The sequence below is a fragment of the Diaphorina citri genome, unplaced genomic scaffold (genome assembly GCF_000475195.1).
Source record: "Diaphorina citri unplaced genomic scaffold, Diaci psyllid genome assembly version 1.1 scaffold1312, whole genome shotgun sequence".
In the NCBI taxonomy this organism is placed as follows: domain Eukaryota; kingdom Metazoa; phylum Arthropoda; class Insecta; order Hemiptera; family Psyllidae; genus Diaphorina; species Diaphorina citri.
In genome coordinates this window covers 9,761-33,914 of record NW_007378741.1, presented here as the reverse complement: position 1 = coordinate 33,914, position 24,154 = coordinate 9,761, and the positions used below count along the sequence as shown (strand labels likewise).

The following is a 24,154-nucleotide window of genomic DNA, read 5'->3' as shown; positions in this document are numbered from 1 at the left end:
ATGTTTCAAAGCTGGAGGAATGTGATGGCTTAAGTTTTGAAAATCTGATGAGAAAATCACTGATGTCTTTCTGGATTGGAACCAATAAAGGCAGTAAATCTTCCTGGATGCCCACCATCTTCCTGGAAATAAATAAAATAAAATAAGGTAGGTAAATTTTGGCAAATCAGATATTTGGAATTGATGCTTCAGTCATACTTGCCATGGTTTGTAGCATGTCTGCCTAGTAAGTGCTAGGTGTTGGGTTTAATTCCCACAGGTAAATCTTCCTGGATGCCCACCATCTTCCTGGAAATAAATAAAATAAGGTAGGTAAATTTTGGCAAATCAGATATTTGGAATTGATGTTTCAGTCATGCTTGCCACGGTTTGTAGCACGTCTGCCTAGTAAGTGCTAGGTGTCGGGTTTAATTCCCACAGGGGGCATACTTCATCCTGAACGGATAATTTTTGTTCTCTTCATATAAGATGAGCTTCCAATCTGCTTATTTATACTTATCCTTGAAATATTGTAAAGCTTAGGGTCTCAGGGACATACCTGTTCAGGTGAGTGAATCTGCTTTGGGATAAAAGATGGAAGTCTCTCTGGTCCTATGGGTTTACAAAGTTAATTGGTGACATAAAAACAGGCAACTCGTTAGGTTAGATTGTATAAAATAAAATAAAGGAAGGAAAACGGAAATGAAATAAATAATAAAATAAAAGTCAAATCAAAATCCAAACCAAAATTCAAATTTCAATCAACTACCGCTAAATAGGGTGTCCTATATGTTGTTGACATTGTTGAAGCACCCTAATAAAAAACGAAAAAATAATACTTAAAATACTGTTTAGACCATAATGTCGCCTTTTTTGAGACATATAACGGAGATAACAATAATGATTTCTTTGGTAAAATTTATTATTTTATGTTCAATATAAAGTCCACTTAAAAATAAAATATTGCACAGCTAAATTTAATAGACAAGAAAACCACAATCTGATTAAAATTCAATTCAATTGATCTTAAGGTGTTTCCACACTTGGTCGACGGCCGTCGATCGACTATGTTTGGACACACCTTTATGCATTTAAGTCAGTTGTTTGATTCAACTGATCCTGTCAACTTCTATTGTATTTATTTATCTATTTGCCATATTTGTACATCTAATTCAACTGACAGGAGATGGTCGAGCGATGCGACGTAGAGATTCCGTGGGTGGATGTTGGGTAGGCCTCAACAGTTGTCGGAAATTATACGGGCCTAGGAACTCGGTGGAGTTGGTACTTGATCTGGAAACATGGGATAATGGTTCGGAATGTTAAAGGAGATTTTACGTGTAGGAATGTAGGTAAATAAAATGTTTCCCCTCATAAGGTATGATGGAGGGAATTAGGCCAGCCATTCACTATCACTCCTATCAGGTAGACCTGATCAGGTGTCAAGTGTATCTGATAGATTCAGTTCTACCTGATAGTGTGTGTGCTCATCAGGTGTCAGGTATACTTGATAATAAGTGGCTGGCTTTAGGGAGGTTTTATCGTGCTGAAATCGAAGAGAGGAGGACAGGATAAAAGAAAGCCCGATTGAAAATATACTCGTGACGTAGAATAGGCAGCTGATGTTCGAGTACTGTTTAACAATGTTCAATAGATCAGTTGCGCTTACTTGGGTGTTTCAAAGTCATAGAGCAGGAAAAAGTTGAACATAAAATAATAAATTTTACCAAAGAAATCATTATTGTTATCTCCGTTATATGTCTCAAAAAAGGCGACATTATGGTCTAAACTGTCTAAACAGTATTTTAAGTATTATTTTTTCGTTTTTTATTAGGGTGCTTCAACAATGTCAACAACATATAGGACACCCTATTTAGCGTGTAGAAATGTAAATACTAGGAAGATATAATTAAGTAGTGATAATTTGTTGATTTTGTTGTTTCAAATGTTTAGTTTTCCACACCAAAGCCAGCGGTCAAGCATACCGCGACCTTGCTGTCCGCTGGGAAAGACGATTTTTCTGAAATGTTTCGAATTTAATAGTTCTCTAGAAATTTAGATCTTAGACGATTATTGTAATTTTACATTCCAATAAAGCTGTATAATTATTTTCAGAGTTGAAAGTGTTCACACAAATTAAAACAATCAAACTCATCTTTCTTTGTACCACATTTTTTCCCAGGTTTGCACGAAGATAGGGGTTTGTTAATAGAAGAAAAGTGATCAATTAAAATATACATAAATAAAAGATTTTATGTCTGGATATAAAATGAATAAATACTTATATATTTTTAATCCTTACAAAATACTTTTGTAAACTCTATGAAATGATTATAAATATAAAATATAGATGGACAGTGACCATACAGATCTATGTAATGTAAGGTGAATTGCTGGAGTATCACTGTCCACTCCCCTTTTCCCTCGTTAGAAAAATAGGGCAATAAAAACAACAAGGTACAATAATGTACTAACTCTTGAGAGGTGGAATCATTGTCTTTTGAAGCAACAGGGGGATAGACATGATGATCCAGCTTACTGTAATTACTGTATCTAAAATAATAATAATAAATGAAATTGAAAAATAAATATCGAAATATTGGACAATTATAAACGTACAAAAATATGAAGGAGCCAAAATCTTTAGATGACACAAAATCAATTCAATTCAACTGAAAGTATGGTTCAGCTAATCTAAACTGATCAAGTGACCATTTTAAAGAGGTGTAAATTTTAAGGTCGGTACTTAAATACCCACTTGGAATTTTTGAGACTCTAAAAACAGCCTAAATTTTTACGTTATGTAGATACTGTTGATTTTGCATAACTCTAAAGAAAACCCTCTAAAATAAATAACTACTAAAACTGTCTTATTGCTAGGGGGATCTAAAAAAATAATAAAACTTTAAAAAACAAATTTAATATTGACTGGAATGACATCACAAGGTCATGGAATAAAAAATATTTGGAAGGAATTTGGCGAAAAATATCTGAAGAGAATAGGTAAGTAGGTTTACCTAATTGCAATTTCCAAATGTATGGATTGAATATCGAGTAAAACAAAGGGAAATTTACTTCACTTAATGATAGCCATTATTAGGTTCAAAAGAACAAGTTAAAACTGACGATCGAAAATTTCATCTGCTTATCAACATTACATTAATTCCTATAGGATATAGTATAAGGAAAGTAAAAATACGAATACATGTGTTAAAATGAGTCTGTTCTATTGACAATGGGTAAGTATGTACATTGTACACCTAGGTTGGTATCAATATGAACAATATCGATAGTAGAAAAGGTCTTGAAAATCTAATTCAAATGAGATTTTCCATAACTTGAAATGAGAATTCAATTTGAGTGTGTTATTGCTTTTTCCTATAGGTCTGTGATATTTCACATGAAAATTACCTGAAGGCTGAACAGTAACAGAACTTAACATATTAAAATGAACACATGATACTAATAAAATTTTGTACTTGGGAGTAAAATCATTTCAGACATATTTAAACCCAGGATGGCAAGAAATTTCAGATAAAGAGACTCTTTAAAAGGTTGATATTATTATTTTACAAAATACCTATGTTACTTGTAGTAGTATTTAAATAGTAATACTGTAGTAATAATACTCTACTCTTTTTTCACCAAACTATTTTAATTTACTTAAACAAGAAAATTACTATATCATCTTAGAGCTTTTACAGTATAAAACCACTTATAAAACAGAAGAATGTAGGTGGGAATGTAGAAATATTTGAAGCCAAAGATCATAAATCATTGGTCAGCTACATACTTACATAGTAAATAAAGTTTACATGGAAAATATTTTATTTATATTTGGTCAATTATTGATTCAATTTGGTAAACTTATCCCTGGGTCTACAGTCTCTGGTAGGTATCTGTACTTGCACAGAACTCAACTGTAGACCTGAGAGTAAGCTAGAAGAGTAGTCACTGTAATGCTGTAATCTCACAGGTTCAATTCCTAAAAGGTCTGGTGTTGTAGTTCACCAGCTACAAATAAGATCTATTTAGAGGAATTGCAGCAGTAAAAACTCAAATATACTCCACATCCCTGTAGAGTACACCATTCCTTTCAGGCACAGAGGATTCAGTGATCTCTCACAGGTTCAATTCCTAAAAGGTCTGGTGTTGTAGTTCACCAGCTACAAATAAGATCTATTTAGAGGAATTGCAGCAGTAAAAACTTAAATATACTCCACATCCCTGTAGAGTACACCATTCCTTTCAGGCACAGAGGATTCAGTGATCATAAGCCTTAGTTTTGATTTTTTATTATTTATTTATTATTATTTTTTTTTTTTTCTTGTAGTCTCAGCCAGTCAAGGTTTGTGATATTGATGATGATGTCAAAGAAGCTTTGAAAAAGTTCAGATTTAGAAAAGCTCAGTCAAATGCTGCCCTTATTTGTAAGTATAAAAAGATTGTAGAAATAATACTCTAGTATATTTTGAAGCTGCACTTCACTTTTTTTTTTCATGTACCTGTAGTCCTGTACTGACATAATTGAAACTAAGCACAGAAAGAAATGAAAAATATGCAATACTTATTCCTATCAAATCATTTTTCAAATCCTCCTACCAGTCACATTGGTAGTTACAAGCTATCTAACCAAGCTTTACAATTACCTATTGAGCTTTGTTAAATTAAATGGATTTTCCAGTTCACTGTACTGTAAGTACCCATTTAGTTAATACTTACATGGTTTGTTCTATTTTTCAGTGAAAGTGGACAGAGAGAAGCAAAGGATATGCATTGATGATCTCATGGAGGTATGATTCATTATATGTAATATTGATTTATTTTGTTATATTATGTACTTAAGTAGGTACATACTTATTATCACTAGGTCATTAGCAGGATTGTGGTGAGTCATATTTTTAAATACCCCATCTTTAATGGAAAAAATGTTCAGCCTTGTTGATTTGCCAGCTTCGACATTAATTTTTACTGGCAGAAAGGGGTCCTGCATAGCATGAATAGGATGACTGCTATGTTTTTTCCACATTAATTTTTACTGGCAGAAAGGGCTGCATAGCATGGATAGGATGACTGCTATGTTTATTCATTATATGTAATATTGATTTATTTTGTTATATTATGTACTTAAGTAGGTACATACTTATTATCACTAGGTCATTAGCAGGATTGAGTCATATTTTTAAATACCCCATCTTTAATGGAAAAAATGTTCAGCCTTGTTGATTTGCCAGCTTCCACATTAATTTTTACTGGCAGAAAGGGCTGCATAGCATGGATAGGATGACTGCTATGTTTTTCACATTAATTTTTACTGGCAGAAAGGGCTGCATAGCATGGATAGGATGACTGCTATGTTTTTCTTCTTCTTCTTCTTCTTCTTCTTCTTCTTCTTCTTCTTTCTATTTTTTGTTATCAAGTGTTTTCCCTCTATTGTTTCTTCTTCTTCTTCTTCTTCTTCTTTCTATTTTTTGTTATCAAGTGTTTTCCCTCTATTGTTTCCAGGATGTAAGTCTAGATGAGCTCCGCGATATATTGCCAAGTCATCAGCCTCGCTACGTAGTGTACTCATGTCGTATGGAGCATGGTGATGGCAGAGTGTCCTACCCCATGTCTTTCATTTACATCACACCTCGGGATGCTCAGATGGCTCTTCAGATCATGTATGCAGGAACCAAGCTAGCCTTACAGCAGGAGGCTGATCTCACTAGGGTGTATGAGGTGAGAGAATTGGAAGAGCTCACTGAGGAATGGCTCAAGAGTTGTTTAGCCGGCTGAGACTACAAGAAAAAAAAAAAAATAATAATAAATAAATAATAAAAAATCAAAATTAATTGCATTGACTGGAAAGGACAGCCTCTTTTTGTTAGAAGATAGCATGTCTGTCTGGTAAGTGTTAGATAATAGGTTTGATAACCATCCAGGACAAACTTTATCCTTCTCAAATAATTTTTGTTCTCGAATTGGCTGGCATTCTCCTATCCTGTCATCCTTCTCTCATGAAACCTTTCTTTGATGGCAATCATACAGATTGGCAATTTTACTGATGTTGTAGTACCTACATGCACAAATGTGGGACTTTGCACCAACTAACTACCTGTCCTCCTTTTGGAATCTGAAATGTGTGACTGGGCCTGACTTTTGTTAGTTCTGATAGGTAGGTAATGTAGGTATGTACTTACCATGAAAATCAAAGTGGTCTACTCAAGGAAATCAAATGGAACAATATAAACAGGTGAGCTTGCAACGCTGACTCGCTTGAGCTAAACGGACAGATTATTTAAAAGAGACAAGGAATTATGATATACCCAAAACCCAACTACCAACTACCTAATCAACTTGATTCTTTGCCCTTTACCACGACGGATTAAAAATTAAAATTAAAATGAAATCAGATTATCAGAAATCCTAGTCAAGTCAAAATGTTGATTTTTTTATTTATTTTTTTTAAGAACCGTTTACAAGTTTTGATAAGCACTGTGCGTTTACGCCGCGTTGATACGTATTTTTTCAGATACGGTTGATTTTTACCACGACGGATTAAAAATTAAAATTAAAATGAAATCAGATTATCAGAAATCCTAGTCAAGTCAAAATGTTGATTAGTCAGCTCGGAGACTGATGTGGAGACCCACAGACATGAGAGAGATCAACCTAGAAGGAATCAGTGGAGACCGTTCTTCTTGGAAGCAAACCGTATTGTGGCTAAAAAAAACTTCGGTATCTACATGACCCTGGAAGTAGTCTGAACAATTTCAGCGAGAGAATCTGAAAAAGTGCTTATTTATACTTATCCTTGAAATATTGTAAAGCTTAGGGTCTCAGGGACATACCTGTTCAGGTGAGTGAATCTGCTTTGGGATAACAGAGGAGTGATTCTAGTCAGCTCGGAGACTGATGTGGAGACCCACAGACATGAGAGAGATCAACCTAGAAGGAATCAGTGGAGACCGCTCTTCTTGGAAGCATACCGTATTGTGGCTAAAAAAACTTCGGTAGGTATCTACATGACTGGAAGTAGTCTGAGCAATTTCAGCGAGAGAATCTGAAAAAGAAAAATAGAAGAAAAAGAAAGGGGGGGGGAATCCGTTCTTTACCTTTTGAGGAAATCTGTGAAGAGAATCCGATGAGAGAATCCGTTCTGTCGGATTCGAATCGTTTCCAGAACGCCCGTATATCGGAGCTGCTTGATGACTTTACACCGATCGAACGAATTGGGTATCCCGAGTTCATTGGGTTTGATACAGCGCACAAACTGAGGTGTCCCAGACACGATGCGTTGCAAGCCAGAACGCCCGTATATCGGAGCTGCTTGATGACTTTACACCGATCGAACGAATTGGGTATCCCGAGTTCATTGGGTTTGATACAGCGTACAAACTGAGGTGTCCCAGACACGATGCGTTGCAAAAGTTCCATGAGAGAATAGCGGAAGTAGGTGGCGGCCGTCTGTTGAGATCTGGACTGAGAGGCCAGACCTACCGTGCTGCTATCACTTTTGTCCTGTAGGAGAGGAGATAACACGATGGTGTGAATAAAGTAGCCCTAAAAGTCAGTCGAAAATTATTGATGGTTTTTCTCAAAACATTTAAAATGGTTGAACTTTGGTCAGTTGCAAGAGCATAACTTGTTAATCGTCATTCATAGAGACCTTAGATGTACACCAATCGATTTCTCGTGAAAAGTTACATAGGATAGACTCCTTGGTCATACTCTAATGGGAAATCTTGTTCAAAAACCATGTTGAAATATTTGGAGATATCACAGGGAGAGAGAGATGAGGAATAGAACCTTCCAATCTGAAATCAGAAGAGAGAATGAGCTCTGACAAAAATCTAGGTATAAAGAAATCTCCCCTTGACCCCCTACTACCAAAAATTAAAGTAGGGGGTGAGGAGAAAATGTAGGGGGTCAAGGGGAGGTTTCTTCGTACCTAGATTTTTGGAAAGAGCTCATTCTCTCTTCTGCTTTCAGGTTGGAAGGTTCTCTGTTCCTGATCCCTGTCTGTGATGATAACATATCCAAATTTGTTCGCAATATCCGCGATTAGTCAGTGAGGAGAATGTTGTGGCCCTTGATATCTCGATGCATGCAGTGGTTGCGATGGAGATGCGTGAGCGCCTGTAATCAAAGGGTTGAGGGTTCGAGTTTAGTTAGCTTGTTATGTGGGTGTCTAGTTCTCTCTGTAGGTACATACATGCCTTTAACTCTTCCGACTTCCGAACTGATGAAACCCGGAACTTTCATAGATTTTTTGTGTTCCTTCAGGAGGTCTTAAAGGTAAAGAGATTTTTCTTATGAAAGGAATTCTTTCAATTCAGTCTAAGGGTGTGCCCACACATAGTCGACCGCCCGTCGATCGACATCTCGACATCGATTGACGTCGATCGATGTCGACTGAACCGTCCAGCCGTCCACACTACCTCGACAACATAGGTTCATCTCGTGGATCGACGGCCGGTCGACCATGTTTGGACAGATAGTATGTATTTAAGATAATTGAGGGATGCGTTTGGATCTATGCTAAGGAACCAAACTTGTGGTGTCTCTGAGAGCAATCTGGAATATCTAAGTAAACCAGACAAGCTGCTATTAAACTTAACAGCTTGGTAGCAAATCCTAATGGCTATATGATTTACAAGGTGTGAGCGTACCACTGCTCATCACTGCCATTATAGCCAAGGTAATTATCATGTGCTCAGCTGCTCAGTAAACAGAGAACTTTTATAGTCAACAGTTAGCGCTAATCACTGAATCACAGTTTTTATGGTCTCGAGATCCAAGTTCCCATGGCCTATGATTCCTGCGATCTTAATAGAGTGGAATTCCATATAATTGCGTCGGTTGATCCACGGCAGTAATTGGCCACAGAACTTTTATAGTCAACAGTTAGCGCTAATCACTGAATCACAGTTTTTATGGTCTCGAGATCCAAGTTCCCATGGCCTATGATTCCTCCGATCTTAATAGAGTGGAATTCCATATAATTGCGTCGCTTGATCCACGGCAGTAATTGGCCATATCTCTTATCTTGAATCAAAACTCATTCGAGGACTATTTAACCTCTTTGAGATAAAATATTAATAATTATTTTTGAAGATCTCGATCTTTACTGGATCGTTTAGCATCGTGAGAATTGAGAAGGGAGGATAACAGACTGTGTTATCTTCAACATCAGTGCTAATCGCGGTAGTGTAAAAATGTACATACGAGTAGGTAGGTAAATAGATTTGTATCACGAAGATCAGCCATTTAAGATATAACGAAAGATGTACATTTGGATGGAAATTTTGAATGGAATCTATATAGAGGTCGTGAAAGAAGAAGAAATGTTTTGTAAATCTTCATTTTTTAGGTATTTAGGTGAAAACTGCACGTTAGCTATATTACAACATTTGGGGGCCCCAAATCTTCCCGCGTGGGGCTCCTAAATTCACGAGACCCCCTGCGCTGCTAGAAGAAAAAGAAAAATTCCGTTAGTCCTCATTTTTCCTGCTCTATGACTTTGAAACATCACACAAGTAAGCGCAACTGATCTATTGCGGCCTTTTCTCAATATCTTACAAATCATATGATTCATGTAGATTTGTAGATTGCAGAAATCACTCAACCGCTTACTGAAGTACATACTAGCACTATATCTCTACTTCTACTGACATTTCAAAAAGTTCCACATGTTCAAAAGCAAAACCATCAAATGAAAGCGAAGAAATTGACGGCCGATTAAGAACTGTGACTTCTTTCACAATGGCGGCCTTTTCTCGATATCTTACAAATCATATGATTCATGTAGATTTGTAGATTGCAGAAATCACTCAACCGCTTATCTACTGAAGTACATACTAGCACTATATCTCTACTTCTACTGACATTTCAAAGAGTTCCACATGATCAAAAGCAAAACCATCAAATGAAAGCGAAGAAATTGACGGCTTATCGTAAAGATTATCCTAGCGGTCAAGAGTCTCTCTAAAACTCTGCACTTTGCAGTTCTCCAATCCAATAAATTTTACCCGTGACAGTATTTATTTTCGAAATTAAAACTAGGTAAAAGTAATGGATCACTTTCTTGAAACTCAGACGTCTAGCGTCTGAGCAAACTCGAACCCATGAACTATCACTTGGTAAGCGATTAAGAACTGTGACTTCTTTCACAATGGCGGCCTTTTCTCGATATCTTACAAATCATATGATTCATGTAGATTTGTAGATTGCAAAAATCACTCAACCGCTTACTGACGAAGTACATACTAGCACTATATTTCTACTTCTACTGACATTTCAAAGAGTTCCACATGTTCAAAAGCAAAACCATCAAATGAAAGCGAAGAAATTGACGGCTGACGGCTTATCGTAAAGATTATCCTAGCGGTCAAGAGTCTCTCTAAAACTCTGCACTTTGCAGTTCTCCAATCCAATAAATTTTACCCGTGACAGTATTTATTTTCGAAATTAAAACTAGGTAAAAGTAATTTAACGAAAGGATTTACGACCTCAATAAAGAAGTGTTTGAAGTGAGTATGGTACCTGATCAATCTCGGCAAGGAATCTCGAACCGAAGATTGTAAATTGTAAAAAGTCTGGAATTCTGGAATGTTTTATGTGTTAGTGGATTTCTCAAATAGAAAATTTAGGACTTAAGTGGGTATCCACTTACCTACTTTGACTAAGTGATCAACTTTTACATTCAATGAATTCTTTTCAAAAAATCTGTAATAGTATCACTGACAAACTTAAATAATTACAGACATGACAATATGCGAGCATTAGAGTAGCGTTAAGGGAAAATTCTAATAGCCCTATCCCTACGTGAAAGCATCTAGGTATTATTTACCTGCCTTATATTATTGACAAACTTAAATAATTACAGACATGACAATATGCGAGCATTAATCGAGTAGCGTTAAGGGAAAATTCTAATAGCCCTATCCCTACGTGAAAGCATCTAGGTATTATTTACCAGCCTTATATTATATTACCTGTTTCCCTAACTTTCTTTTTTAGCCTAATTACCTACCTACCTTCTTTAATTCCCAGCGCAGTAGCGTTTGGTTTTTGGCCGCAGTAGCACTTTTTACGTTTCTCAATTACGCTATCTTCAAAGTTGTTGATCGCGTTTCCGCGTTTGTTAATGTCAGGAAATTCAGGAATTCTGTATAGCTAATTTGGTAGGTATTGTTATTGTGGTGGGTAATCTTTTGTAGATACCTTCATCATTTTGTCTTTAAAATAAGTACATATGCCAGGCAGATAGGTACTTACATTACCTACGTGTGTTATTTAATGTATTTGCTTGGGATTTTAAAATGGAATGGACTTCCTTGGGATTTAGATATCTACCTGTAGGTACTCGTATGTAGATTGTACAGGTATTTACTTTCCGTCTCTGAGATTTGACATGACAAAAGAATCGCAAGAAAGGAAAGTGAGTTGTGATATGAGATTTCAAGTGCGTGGTACAATGATTTGTATCACATCTCCGTGATATAGTTCTCATGAGTCGCATAGAGGCACGTAATGCGTGAATTTGCTCAGGAACCTCGGTAAAAGTACTTCCTTGTTAGCGCTAGGTTGCGAATTCGATTCCCGCCCGGGGCGAACTTTATAGGTAAAAGTAATTTAACGAAAGGATTTACGACCTCAATAAAGAAGTGTTTGAAGTGAGTATGGTACCTGATCAATCTCGGCAAGGAACTCGAACCGAAGATTGTAAATTGTAAAAAGTCTGGAATTCTGGAATGTATAATGTGTTAGTGGATTTCTCAAATAGAAAATTTAGGACTTAAGTAGGTAGGTGTAGGTATCCACTTACCTACTTTGACTAAGTGATCAACTTTTACATTATCATTTAAAAATATTTTATGGATAGCCATAGTTACTTTTTTCATAATTTTATAGTTTATGGTTGAAAAAATAAAAATATGAAAAATGATTTTCATGTAGGTACCTACATTGTCAATGAATTCTTTTCAAAAAATCTGTAATAGTGTGACTGACAAACTTAAATAATTACAGACATGACAAATTAAGGGAAAATTATTCTAATAGCCCTATCCCTACGTGAAAGCCCTACTAGGTATTATTTACCTGCCTTATATTACCTGTTTCTCTAACTTTCTTTTTTAGCCTAATTACCTACCTACCTACCTTCTTTAATTCCCAGCGCAGTAGCGTTTGGCTTTTGGCCGCAGTAGCACTTTTTCCGTTTCTCAATTACGCTATCTTCAAAGTTGTTGATCGCGTTTCCGCGTTTGTTCATGTCAGGAAATTCAGGAATTCTGTATAGCTAATTTGGTACTTAGGTATTGTTATTGTGGTGGGTAATCTTTTGTAGATACCTTCATCATTTTGTCTTTAAAAGAAGTACATATGCCAGGCAGATAGGTACTTACATTACCTACTTGTGTTATTTAATGTATTTGCTTGGGATTTTAACATGGAATGGACTTCCTTGGGATTTAGGTATCTACCTGTAGGTATTCGTATGTAGATTGTACAGAAACAGAAGAAGTTGGACTTTAGCGACAAACAAAACAATTCAAGTTATCAAAACTTGAATCAAAATTCAAGAGATTAAAAGAATAGTTTTTTCAGCGATAACACGATCTATTTACTTTCCGTCTCTGAGATTTGACATGACAAAAGAATCGCAAGAAAGGAAAGTGAGTTGTGATATGAGATTTCAAGTGCGTGGTACACAATGATTTGTATCACATCTCCGTGATATAGTTCTCATGAGTCGCATAGGCACGTAATGCGTGAATCTGCTCAGGAACCTCGGTAAAAGTACTTCCTTGTTAGCGCTAGGTCGCGAATTCGATTCCCGCCCGGGGCGAACTTTATCTTATAAGGTTCGTTCTCGGAACGGCTGGCTTTCTTCTATTTCCCTCTTTGATAGGACCTTTGTTGTTTGCGTTTCCGCTTTCGAATTCCCTCTATCAAAATCTGGCCAGATAGCCTGTGTCAAAGTCTCCGTCAAGCGAAAAGTAAGAGCATCATTGACATGTTCGGCCTTCTATCCTCCTAAGTGGCAAACGAATGTCATTCAAACTACTCGTATACTTGATGAAGCCATATGAAGGAATACTGTGGACACGAGACGAGAAATCCTCCTAATGAGATTTCAAGTGCGTGGTACACAATGATTTGTATCACATCTCCGTGATATAGTTCTCATGAGTCGCATAGGCACGTAATGCGTGAATTTGCTCAGGAACCTTCGGTAAAAGTTCTTCCTTGTTAGCGCTAAGTCGCTGATTCGATTCCCGCCCGGGGCGAACTTTATCTTATAAGGTTCGTTCTCGGAACAGCTGGCTTTCTTCTATATCCTCCTAAGTGGCAAACGAATGTCATTCAAACTACTCGTATACTTGATGAAGCCATACGATGGAATACTGTGGACACGAGACGAGAAATCCTCCTAATATACACTTTTATGACAATGAGACGTAGGTATAGCATTTAGGGATTACGGTGGAAGTAGGTCACTAGGCCACATCTAGCTATAAATATACCAACAGGTCCCTCGGTTGTTGTCCCCCAAACAATTCCTATTGAAAATTGTAGGTTTTACATTACATAGGTAGTGATCATCGGCTGCTTTATGGTCTCGAGATCCAAGTTCCCATGGCCTATGATTCCTGCGATCTTAATAGAGTGGAATTCCATATAATTGCGTCGGTTGATCCACGGCAGTAATTGGCCACATCTCTTATCTTGAATCAAAACTCATTCGAGGACTATTTAACCTCTTTGAGATAAAATATTAATAATTATTTTTGAAGATCTCGATCTTTACTGGATCGTTTAGCATCGTGAGAATTGAGAAGGGAGGATAACAGACTGTGTTATCTTCAACATCAGTGCTAATCGCGGTAGTGTAAAAATGTAGGTACATACGAGTAGGTAGGTAAATAGATTTGTATCACGAAGATCAGCTATTTAAGATATACATTTGGGTGGAAATTTTGAATGGAATCTAGATAGAGGTCGTGAAAGAAGAAGAAATGTTTTGTAAATCTTCATTTTTTAGGTGTTTAGGTGAAAACTGCACGTCAGCTATATTACAACATTTGGGGGCCCCAAATCTTCCCGCGTGGGGCTCCTAAATTCACGAGACCCCCTGCGCTGTGGTTGCACCTTAATAAGTGCCTGAGATCTATTGGTTTCAGCAATAGTTTCCACTACGCCACTCATGTTGATAAAGAATATAAAACACGTCATTGTTATTATTTGCAATGTCTGGATCCAGATGTTATCAATATCTAATATCTAGGTTATGAGTGGATATCTAGCTAGGAATCTATCTACCTATGTGTATTGTAATATCGATACTCAAGCCACTGGCGTGCTTTTCTAATCACTTCTATGGAAATTTTATTCAATTAATATTTCAATGGTATTATACTCAACAGAGGATATAGGATTGTAGGACATTGAATATAGACTGTATTGCGATAAGAAAAATTTCTCGAGATCGGAGGGGAGGAGGAGGAGGAGGAGAAAGGAAAAGAGTTGAGATTAGAAATAAGATACAATGGATCACTTTCTTGAAACTCAGACGTCTAGCGTCTGAGCAAACTCGAACCCATGAACTATCACTTGGTAAGCGATTAAGAACTGTTACTGGATATGTACATGGAGTTTATCAGAGTCATCTGAACCAGGAGACTTTTGTTAACACGTTGACTGAGTTGGTAGTCATATTTTACTTTAAGTAAAATGTTCGCACTGTGACGTATATGATTTTTGGGGGCCTTCCCGCAAGGTGTCCCACATTTAGGGGTCGCAAAATGTCTGTTCGGGGCTACGGTAATGGGATATACGCCAGTGTACGTACTTGCGTACATATCTGAATGGTGTGGTAGTTTTTGCCGAACATTTGTGAAAACCCTGTCCGGACTTTGCGCCAATCTGTGAATAAGCGTTTGAGTGCCTGATGAAGCCATACGATGGAATACTGTGGACACGAGACGAGAAATCCTCCTAATATACACTTTTATGACAATGACGTATAGGTATAGCATTTAGGGATTACGGTGGAAGTAGGTAACTAGGTCACATCTAGCTATAAATATATACCAACAGGTCCCTCGGTTGTCGTCCCCCAAACAATTCCTATTGCAAATTGTGGATTTTACATTACATATAGGTAGTGATCATCGGCTGTTTTCAATTTCAATCTTGTGAGTTTAATTAGCAAGTTACCCCTAATCATGCTCGAAGACTATCCGGGTTAGTTATTCACGATAAATACCATCACGGGTAAAACTTATTGGATTGGAGAACTATAGAGAGTGCAGAGTAAATTTACAAACGTATGGGTTAGTTAGGAGTATTCACGGGAAATTTTCAAAACTCCATCAGTATCCTCTCCATGACAAGTGACGTAGGTATAGCATTTAGGGATTACGGTGGAAGTAGGTCACTAGGCCACATCTAGCTATAAATATACCAACAGGTCCCTCGGTTGTCGTCCCCCAAACAATTCCTATTGCAAATTGTAGGTTTTACATTACATAGGTAGTGATCATCGGCTGTTTTCAATCTTGTGAGTTTAATTAGCAAGTTACCCTTAATCATGCTCAAAGACTATCCGGGTTAGTTATTCACGATAAATACCATCACGGGTAAATTTTATTGGATTGGAGAACTATAGAGAGTGCAGAGTAAATATACAAACGTATGGGTTAGTTAGGAGTATTCACGAGAAATTTGCAAAACTCCATCAGTATCCTCTCCATGACAAGCCGTTCACATTTTGCATCCAACGCGAACCTGATCCTCACATCGCGTTCATATTCGTCTTGTTTACATTTTTATTCGCATTCCCTCTCAACAAAGAGTGTGGGAAAGGAAAGAAATGGTGTCACTGGCTTAGATATGAGAATGGCCTGAGGAATTGGCTAAGCTGTCCCAGAGGACAATGTGTAGCTCATCCATCATAGCATTAGAGTTTGACTTCTCAGGTTGACAATGGAGAATGGAAGCAACTTTGTTCTGGCAGTAGGTATCCAGCCGATGGGAAATGGGACCGAGTTTTGGTACGCAGTTGTTAAAGAAAGAAGCTTGAAGTTGTTGTTAAGAAGCTTTTGTGGTTCATGATAAGATTGGACAATGAAACTGAAGAATTAGGTGTCCTATACTTTATGTAACCTATATCCTAAATTATAGTAAATTCTACCAAACCCAGTGCAGTTCTATAGACATTCGAAATTAAAACCATGATCAAAAATGACAGTTATAAATATAGGTAATCTAAACGACCAGACAGTGCAGTGTGAAAGGTCGTTTTTTGATTATTGATAGTAGGTAAAGGTATACGGAGTTACTACCAGTTATCAGGTAGGTTCAGTTTGTGCAGAAAATTCAACTTTCACGTCATTGAATCTGGTCGAATGTTCGAAGTATAACATTCTATACTGTTCATAGAATATTTGAAACGTCATCGTTAGGTCATATTCCTATGGGATAAACAATATTCATGTTAATGTGAAGCTGAATGAGACAAACAATGTAATGATATCTCGTGTTGATCTGGATTTCATAAAAAAAGACATGTGGTCATGATCGGAAGAACTAAGTGCAAAACTTAGATCGCATTTCGTTCGGTCAATTATTGTTTCTTCTTTGGTGAAATCAAGTGTGCGGAGGCGTGCGAACGTCAAGAGTTTGAAGCGCCGCCCGGCCTATATTAACATAGGTAAATAGAGTTTCATGGTTTTTCAGCTAATGTCTTACTGACAGAAATGTTACCCACCTGTTGCTCCCAGGTAAACACGTGCTGATTGAAATAATATTGCAACTGCTCGTTGGCAATGTTAATGCACAATTGCTCGAACGAGTTGTGCGGGAAGTTTTCGAACCCGAATATGTCCAACAGGGCAATGACTAGATTGTTGTCGCTCGTGTGAGCGGACCCTAGGAGCGTGTTGATACCGTGGACGAGGTAGTCGCACAATCGTGTGTACAGGGCTTTGGCCAGAGCGTCCCGTGTGGCCGTGGCCTCATTTCTGCTGTTGTGACGAGTGATGATTTCGCCCCGAGTGACCACTGAGTTCGCGGTGAGACAATCGATAGTCTCCGTGATGTCGATGTCTAGGAGATTGGACACTGGAAGGAAAAGACAAGATACCTAGTGGTTATTGAAAAAAAAAAAATCTGACCTTATTTGTTAAAACCAGTGGTGCTAAGTTGGGTGGAAGGGCTTCTTAAGGAGAATCCTGCCACTTTAAATAAAGCGAAAAAAAAAGAAAGGAAATAAAATACGAGGTCTTGGGCCTATACCTCCAAACTTTCACGTTGCAGTTCTTCAGAATCACGTCTAGAGCCTATTCCTTGATTTTCCATTTAGAGTAAGAATACGAGTATAACAGAGTAAGGGAGGGTTTCAACCTCCATGCCGCAAAAAGTGGTCATTATTCAGAAGCCATGACAAGGAAAAAGAAAGCTCACTTTTGTGTTCAACCTAACCCTATAATAACACTGGTCACTACTCATTTGTGACAGATTTTGTAGCCATTTTCCATTGACGTGACTTCTGAACAAGTACCCAAAATCCCCTCTCTGATTTTACATTGAGAGTCCAAATATAAGGGAGGGTTCCAACCTCCATGCTGCAATAAGTTAAATTCAACTCTGTCAAAGGTGTCAAATCGTTTTACCTCGAATAAGTGGCGCCAGGTCCATAATGTGACTTCTGTTATCCGTGTTATCATCCGTTATCAATTCACCAAACTGGACGTCACCCAAATGCAAGATGGCCGCCAGGATCCTGTACACGGAGTTGACCTCTTGTGGTTTGAAGCCTACTAGTTCGAAAGCACTGCGGAGTTCGTTGAATTTGTTGATGTTATGCTGAAATCAACACGAGACATTACTATTTAGACCAACGGTCCCCAAACTTGTTTCTACGCGGCCCCTTTTTTAATTGTGAACACTCCGAGGCCCCTTTACTGTTTTTTATGTGATCTTCCCGGGGGTCTTGAAGTCCTTCACGGCCCCCTCGGAAGCCGCGGACCCCAGTTTGGGAATCACTGTTCTAGACGTTTTAAGAGGTCCTGCCAGGCGAATAGTATAGAGTAGTTCATATCCAAAGGTTAGCCAAGGAGAGATTCATAATTCATATGAGATCTTGGGTCAAATGGGATCGGAAACAGAGAATCAAAGGAAAATTATATTAAACGCTCCAACTCTGGGGAATTTCACCCCCAAGCAAATACTCAACCATGCCAAAAAAGACTGTTGTACCTTGGCACCGTTTTGATACTTCACACCCGTTCCTTCCGGAAACGTACAAATTCGGTTTGAAAATATCCCTCCATCCAGGACTCGAACCTAGCACCTCCGGGTTGGTTTCCTTGAACGCAAAATCTCCGGAATCTAATCCTACCTCTGGTGCCATCCAGTACGGAGTTCCAACTGAAGTGTTCCTCTTGCCCAGAGTAGCACATAGATGTGAAGACACTCCGAAGTCTACCAATTTGACATCTGCCTCCTCAGTAAGGAGAATGTTGTGGCCCTTGATATCTCGATGCATGCAGTGGTTGCGATGGAGATGCGTGAGCGCCTGTAATCAAAGGGTTGAAGGTTCGAGTTTAGTTAGCTTGTTATGTGGGTGTCTAGTTCTCTCTGTAGGTACATACATGCCTATAAGTCTTCCGACTTCCGAGCTGATGAAACCCGGAAGTTTCATAGATTTTTTGTGTTCCTTCAGGAGGTCTTAAAGGTATAGAGATTTTTCCTATGAAAGGAATTCTTTCAATTCAGTCTAAGGGTGTGTCCACACATAGTCGACCGCCCGTCGATCGATGTCGACTGAACTGTCCAGCCGTCCACACTACCTCGACAACATAGGTTCACCTTTAAGCTTTTGAACTTTGGAAATTTTTGCTGGGAAAAACTTCAAGAAAATTTGATGAAATTTTAATTTTCCTGGACCTTCCTGGGTGTTTCCTGAAAGAACGTCCAATATTAGTCCACATCTTTTCAAGAGTAGGTAGGTAATTTGGGTAGTTTAAAACAAAGTACCAAAGTTTTGTATAATCAGAGGAGTGTACCAATATTAACCCCCTTCGGTCACCAGGGGTCAAGTAAACCTGAAAAGTTTAGGGTGTGCGCTAATTTTGTCCAGGAGCATAGTTTAACCATCTACCTTTTGTCATATCAAGCACCCTTGAAAATGCAGCCCGCCCAAAAGATCTCCCAATGTTTCCTTTATGCCCGTTGCGCGTCACAGCCACCCGCTCGTTGAAGTTAAATACCAGGAAGAAATACCTGGATAACAACAAACAATTTCTGTTAGTTCTATTACTCATATATTCCTGCTACACAAAAATACTTCCTTTAAGCTTTTGAACTTTGGAAATTTTTGCTGGGAAAAACTTCAAGAAAATTTGATGAAATTTTAATTTTCCTGGACCTTCCTGGGTATTTCCTGAAAGAACGTCCAATATTAGTCCACATCTTTTCAAGAGTAGGTAGGTAATTTGGGTAGTTTAAAACAAAGTGCCAAAGTTTTGTATAATCAGAGGAGTGATTCTAGTCAGCTCGGAGACTGATGTGGAGACCCACAGACATGAGAGAGATCAACCTAGAAGGAATCAGTGGAGACCGTTCTTCTTGGAAGCATACCGTATTGTGGCTAAAAATCTTCTGGAAAAAGAACGTTGGGAACATTGCAGATTGGAGTTTTTGCACGAGAAAATGGTTCAAAGGATTTTATAGAAAAGATTACCCTGTACCTATGTAAATGTAGGCTAATCATAAAATTACTGTTATTTGGGACCTTAATTGAAAGTGGCGGTTATCTGGGATCTTATTTGGTATCTTCATTAAAATTCCACTTCGTTCTGTCTGTGGCTACCATAATGAAATAATGTTACCAAATATTGCTGTATAATCAATTAAGACATGTTGAAGAAGACAATTAGAGGAGATTTTGCATTAAGATTCCAGCTACTTATTACGCGGCTTGGGCAATGCTGTTGAAACAAATGTCAAGGATATTCAAATTAAATTGATCCAAACGTAAACCATAATGAAATAATGTTACTAAATATTGCTGTATAATCAATTAAGACATGTTGAAGAAGACAATTAGAGGAGATTTTGCATTAAGATTGATGTTGAAACAAATGTCAAGGATATTCAAATTAAACTAGACCCTTGACAAACGGAGTGTGCCTAAAGGCATGTGGTGTGTTCCAATCCACTCAACCCCAATCTGTCATATAACTCACCAGTCTGAGCGTTACCAAACGCCTCCATCAGTGGATTCATGAGGAGAATCCGATTCTCCAGATTCCCATTTGTACAAAACGACTTCCCCAGGTACACAAGTTGCTTGAGCAGGAGATTCCCGGATTCGGTTTTACCCGCCCCAGACTCTCCGCTGATGATGATACTCTGACTGACGTTCTGATGAAGTAAAGCTTGATAGGTAGAATCCGCTATGGCGTAGATATGCGGAGGATTGGCAGACTTGATGCAGCCACTGTAGCGTTTCTGTTCTGCTAACGAGTACAGGCCCAGGGGAGTGAACGGGTTTAACGCTAGGAGTATATCACCTGAAATGGCAGTAAGGTATGCACGTTTGGGTGAAGATTTGCGGAGCAACCCTTCCTCTGGAAAATTTTACCTTGAAAAAGACCTGGATGTAAACCTCATTTTGAGCACAGGAGTATCCGTGGGTCACTTGATACACTAATAAACACTCCTGATGAACGAATTACCAAAAAACTCACCGATGTAGGTATAAATATGTTGCATCTCATATCGCTTCTGTAGCTGTTCGATGATTTTGTCCTCCGTCAGAATGTCCAGTGCTGCCAAATCGTCCACGTACATTTTGATTGGCTTGGCTTTCCGTTCTGACTTGAGTTTGCCGTGCTTTGTCGTCACGTCTGCCTGTCTGAACGATCGTCCGTTTTGCCGTTGCAAACGGATTTCAGCTTGCAGTTCCTTACGTACCTGTGTAAAGAAGGGATTTATTGTGAGAATTAGGATTTTGTGTGAGAAATAAAGGATTTTGTGTGAGAATTAAAGTATTTTCTCTGAGAATCAAAGGATTACGTACCTTTTGAGAGTGATTTCAACAAATTTCTTCAGACCAAGGTAATTGTTATTATCTACCAATTAGGTAATTCTTCCTTCTGCGGTAGAATATCAGCGATAATTCTTCTTTCTGCGGTGGAATTTCTAGTGATAATTAAAATTTCAAAAACCTCCCGGCATGTAATGGGTAGAAATATTTTTTCCTGATAGAAAGGTAGTTAGAAATCAAGTTATTGAACTTAACGTTTGAACGATCTACCGATCAGAATCAGAATGTAAACATTCGTTTGGTAAAGCTGTTAAAGTGTATTACCTACTTTCAAATTTCGTACCTACCCGATTTTTTGCATCTTACGGGAAGGTATACGTAATATGCGATTAGTTTCTTTTAATGTCTTGTGAAGCAATCGTGTCAAAATTAAAACTAACTTCAAGTCCTGTTATAGCAGAATTAGGTAGATATTTCATTTGACTAAATTCAGACAAGGAAAAGAGTAAATAATTATGACTCAAATTTTTGGACGCAGTTCATTAATATTCAACAGAAGAAGTGATGAGCACAAGTGGTAATACTACATGCCCACCAACAATATGTACTTACTCATCCTGACTTACATCCTTACATGACTTACTACCTATTATTTTACCTATTTTATACTTACTACACATGTCAAATTGTTATTATGTAGGTAGCTATCTCTACTTTCAGTTTCCTTGGGAAATTTTCATATACAGAGTAGGACTATAAACAGATAAACATGTTCCGATATACATATAGGTACATATTTCAGGAGCACATTTAGTTGGTTAGTAGTTAGTACCTACCTACAATGGATTTTAATTTTTATTCCCACCCTGGAGAAAATGTTTAATTGAAATAGGTAGGTATGTATTACGTAATTACAGGTATTAGGAACAAAAGAAAACCAATTAAATGTGTTGTTTTTCCGCCTATATGGGAGCAATGAGCTACGAATTACAACTTTAGATATTTTATCTATTATTGTGTTCATCCGAATCAGCCATCAGGACTGGAAAGACAGTATATTTTCTCGGTTGCACAGTGGTTGAGAGCTCTATATGTGCCTATTCTGTTATACAACGTCAACTCGAAACATGTGGTAAGTTGAAAACCTCCCAGGAAACCAGTCTGATGAGCACAAGTGGTAATACTACATGCCCACCAACAATATGTACTTACTCATCCTGACTTACATCCTTACATGACTTACTACCTATTACTTTACCTATTTTATACTTACTAGTACTACACATGTTAAATTGTTATTATGTAGGTAGCTATCTCTACTTTCAGGTTCCTTGGGAAATTTTCATATACAGAGTAGGACTATAAACAGATAAACATGTTCCGATATACATATAGGCACTATAACACTATTTCAGTAGCACATTTAGTTGGTTAGTACCTACCTACCTACAATAGATTTTAATTTTTATTCCCACCCTGGAGAAAATGTTTAATGGAAATAGGTAGGTAGGTATTACGTAATTACAGGTATTAGGAACAAAAGAAAACCAATTAAATCTAATGTTTTTCCGCCTATATGGGAGCAATGAGCTACGAATTACAACTTTAGATATTTTATCTATTATTGCGTTCATCCGAATCAGTCATCAGGACAAGAAAGACGGTATTTTCTCGGTTGTACAGTGGTTGAGAGCTATGTGTGCCTATTTGACCAACTTCTCCATAGATGGAGATAAAATTCCATACATACGTTTGTTGGTATTTGAACCCGCAGACTCCCGATTACGAGGCGAGCACATATGGCTCAGTTTTTATTGTGCTATCGAGTAGACTAGTCGAGGGAGGTCATTTACAAGAGAACACATTAACATCAAAACTAATGTTATATTAGGTACTTGTAATAACTACGAGCTACGTCAAAAATCAAGCTTTCTGGAGGAAACAAGCGAATTTATTTGTTGGTTTGTTGATGTTAGCCGAAACCAACTGGTTCAGGGACGCCGCGCCGGGCAGTCTGCGTACCGTACAAAAAATTCTGAATTCCCTGAGAGCTTGGGTTAAGAAGGACTTCTAACAGTTCTAGCTTTTAATCATGGTTGGTGTCTACGTTTACAAAGACTTCGATTCTTTTAATCTCTCATTATTTCATTACCACCTACCACTTACCAAGTTGCTGAAACGAGGTTTATGATTCTACCTCATACCAGATGGCCATAGAAAAATTGATAGCAAAATATTCTAATAAAAGAATTGCATGATCTGTGAGACCTTGATTTAGTCACTTCTATACTCGAAGCGTGACTTGAAATCCCACGGTTCTTATTACCTACCTTTTTTTGGTTGCTTGTTGGTTTTTACATCATTGAAAATTGTACCTAGGTAGGTATGTACCATTGTAAACCGTTCTGGCGTTCTAATGTTTGTTCTAAGCGCATGTTGCCTGGAGTTACCTCGGTAAGTGGTAATAACTTTGGAGGTTTCTGCACATCAAAACTCTCTCTTTGTGTGAGATGTAAACAATATTGTTATACTGACACAATACAATAATATTATTGTACTATTTGTTGATCAGCGCAGGGCCCTCAATAATCCTCCACTCTATTCAGCAGCAGCAGGATCAAAATGAATATGCGCACACATGTAATTATTAGCACATGGTTTTGCTTCCCCCTCACCTGTTTGGTAATCAGATCCTGTTTATCTCCCGTGAGGAAGCGGTGCTGTTTTCTCAGCACATCGCTCAAATGAAACTCCTCTAGCCGATGACTAAACTCCAGACCATCATACAGGTAGTAGAACACGTGAAAGTTGCGCTCGTTCTCTGCCTGCTGTACAATACGCGACTGTTCTAACAAATAGATGGAGACTTTGGCGCCAACCACCTTACCGGATTTGGTCATGGATAGTTCGAGAAATTTGCCGAACCGAGAGGAGTTGCAGTTGATACCTGTGGAAAAAGAACGTTGGGAACATTGCAGATTGGAGTTTTTGCACGAGAAAATGGTTCAAAGGATTTTATAGAAAAGATTACCCTGTACGTATGTAAATGTAGGCTAATCATAAAATCACTGTTATTTATTGGGACCTTAATTAAAAGTGGCGGTTATCTGGGATCTTATTTGGTATCTTCAT

At 37.9% G+C, this 24,154-nt stretch overlaps 1 protein-coding gene across 1 annotated transcript; it reads right to left on the bottom strand.

The window, feature by feature from the left end:
• Positions 1–833: 833 nt before the first annotated feature.
• Positions 834–24,154, bottom strand: LOC103515285 (myosin-IIIb-like). The gene is made up of 12 exons (XM_026828028.1): positions 24,124–24,154; positions 23,698–23,969; positions 20,724–21,003; positions 20,220–20,546; positions 19,940–19,961; positions 19,152–19,254; positions 18,323–18,547; positions 17,643–17,835; positions 16,739–17,091; positions 7,323–7,482; positions 7,077–7,197; positions 834–1,272 (listed from the first exon to the last, which is right to left on the bottom strand). Exons 1-12 carry the CDS (start codon positions 24,152–24,154, stop codon positions 1,152–1,154), a joined length of 2,208 nt encoding a protein of 735 aa, XP_026683829.1. The 3' UTR covers positions 834–1,151.

Coding starts and splice junctions, on each gene's coding strand:
- LOC103515285 (XM_026828028.1), bottom strand. CDS start 24,154: ATGAAGATACCAAATAAGATCCCAGATAACC. Junction 19,255..19,939: donor TTGCCCAAGCCGCGTAATAA/GTAGCTGGAATC, acceptor GTTGTTATCCAG/GTATTTCTTCCTGGTATTTA. Junction 7,483..16,738: donor TGTTTACCTGGGAGCAACAG/GTGGGTAACATT, acceptor CCTCTCCTACAG/GACAAAAGTGATAGCAGCAC.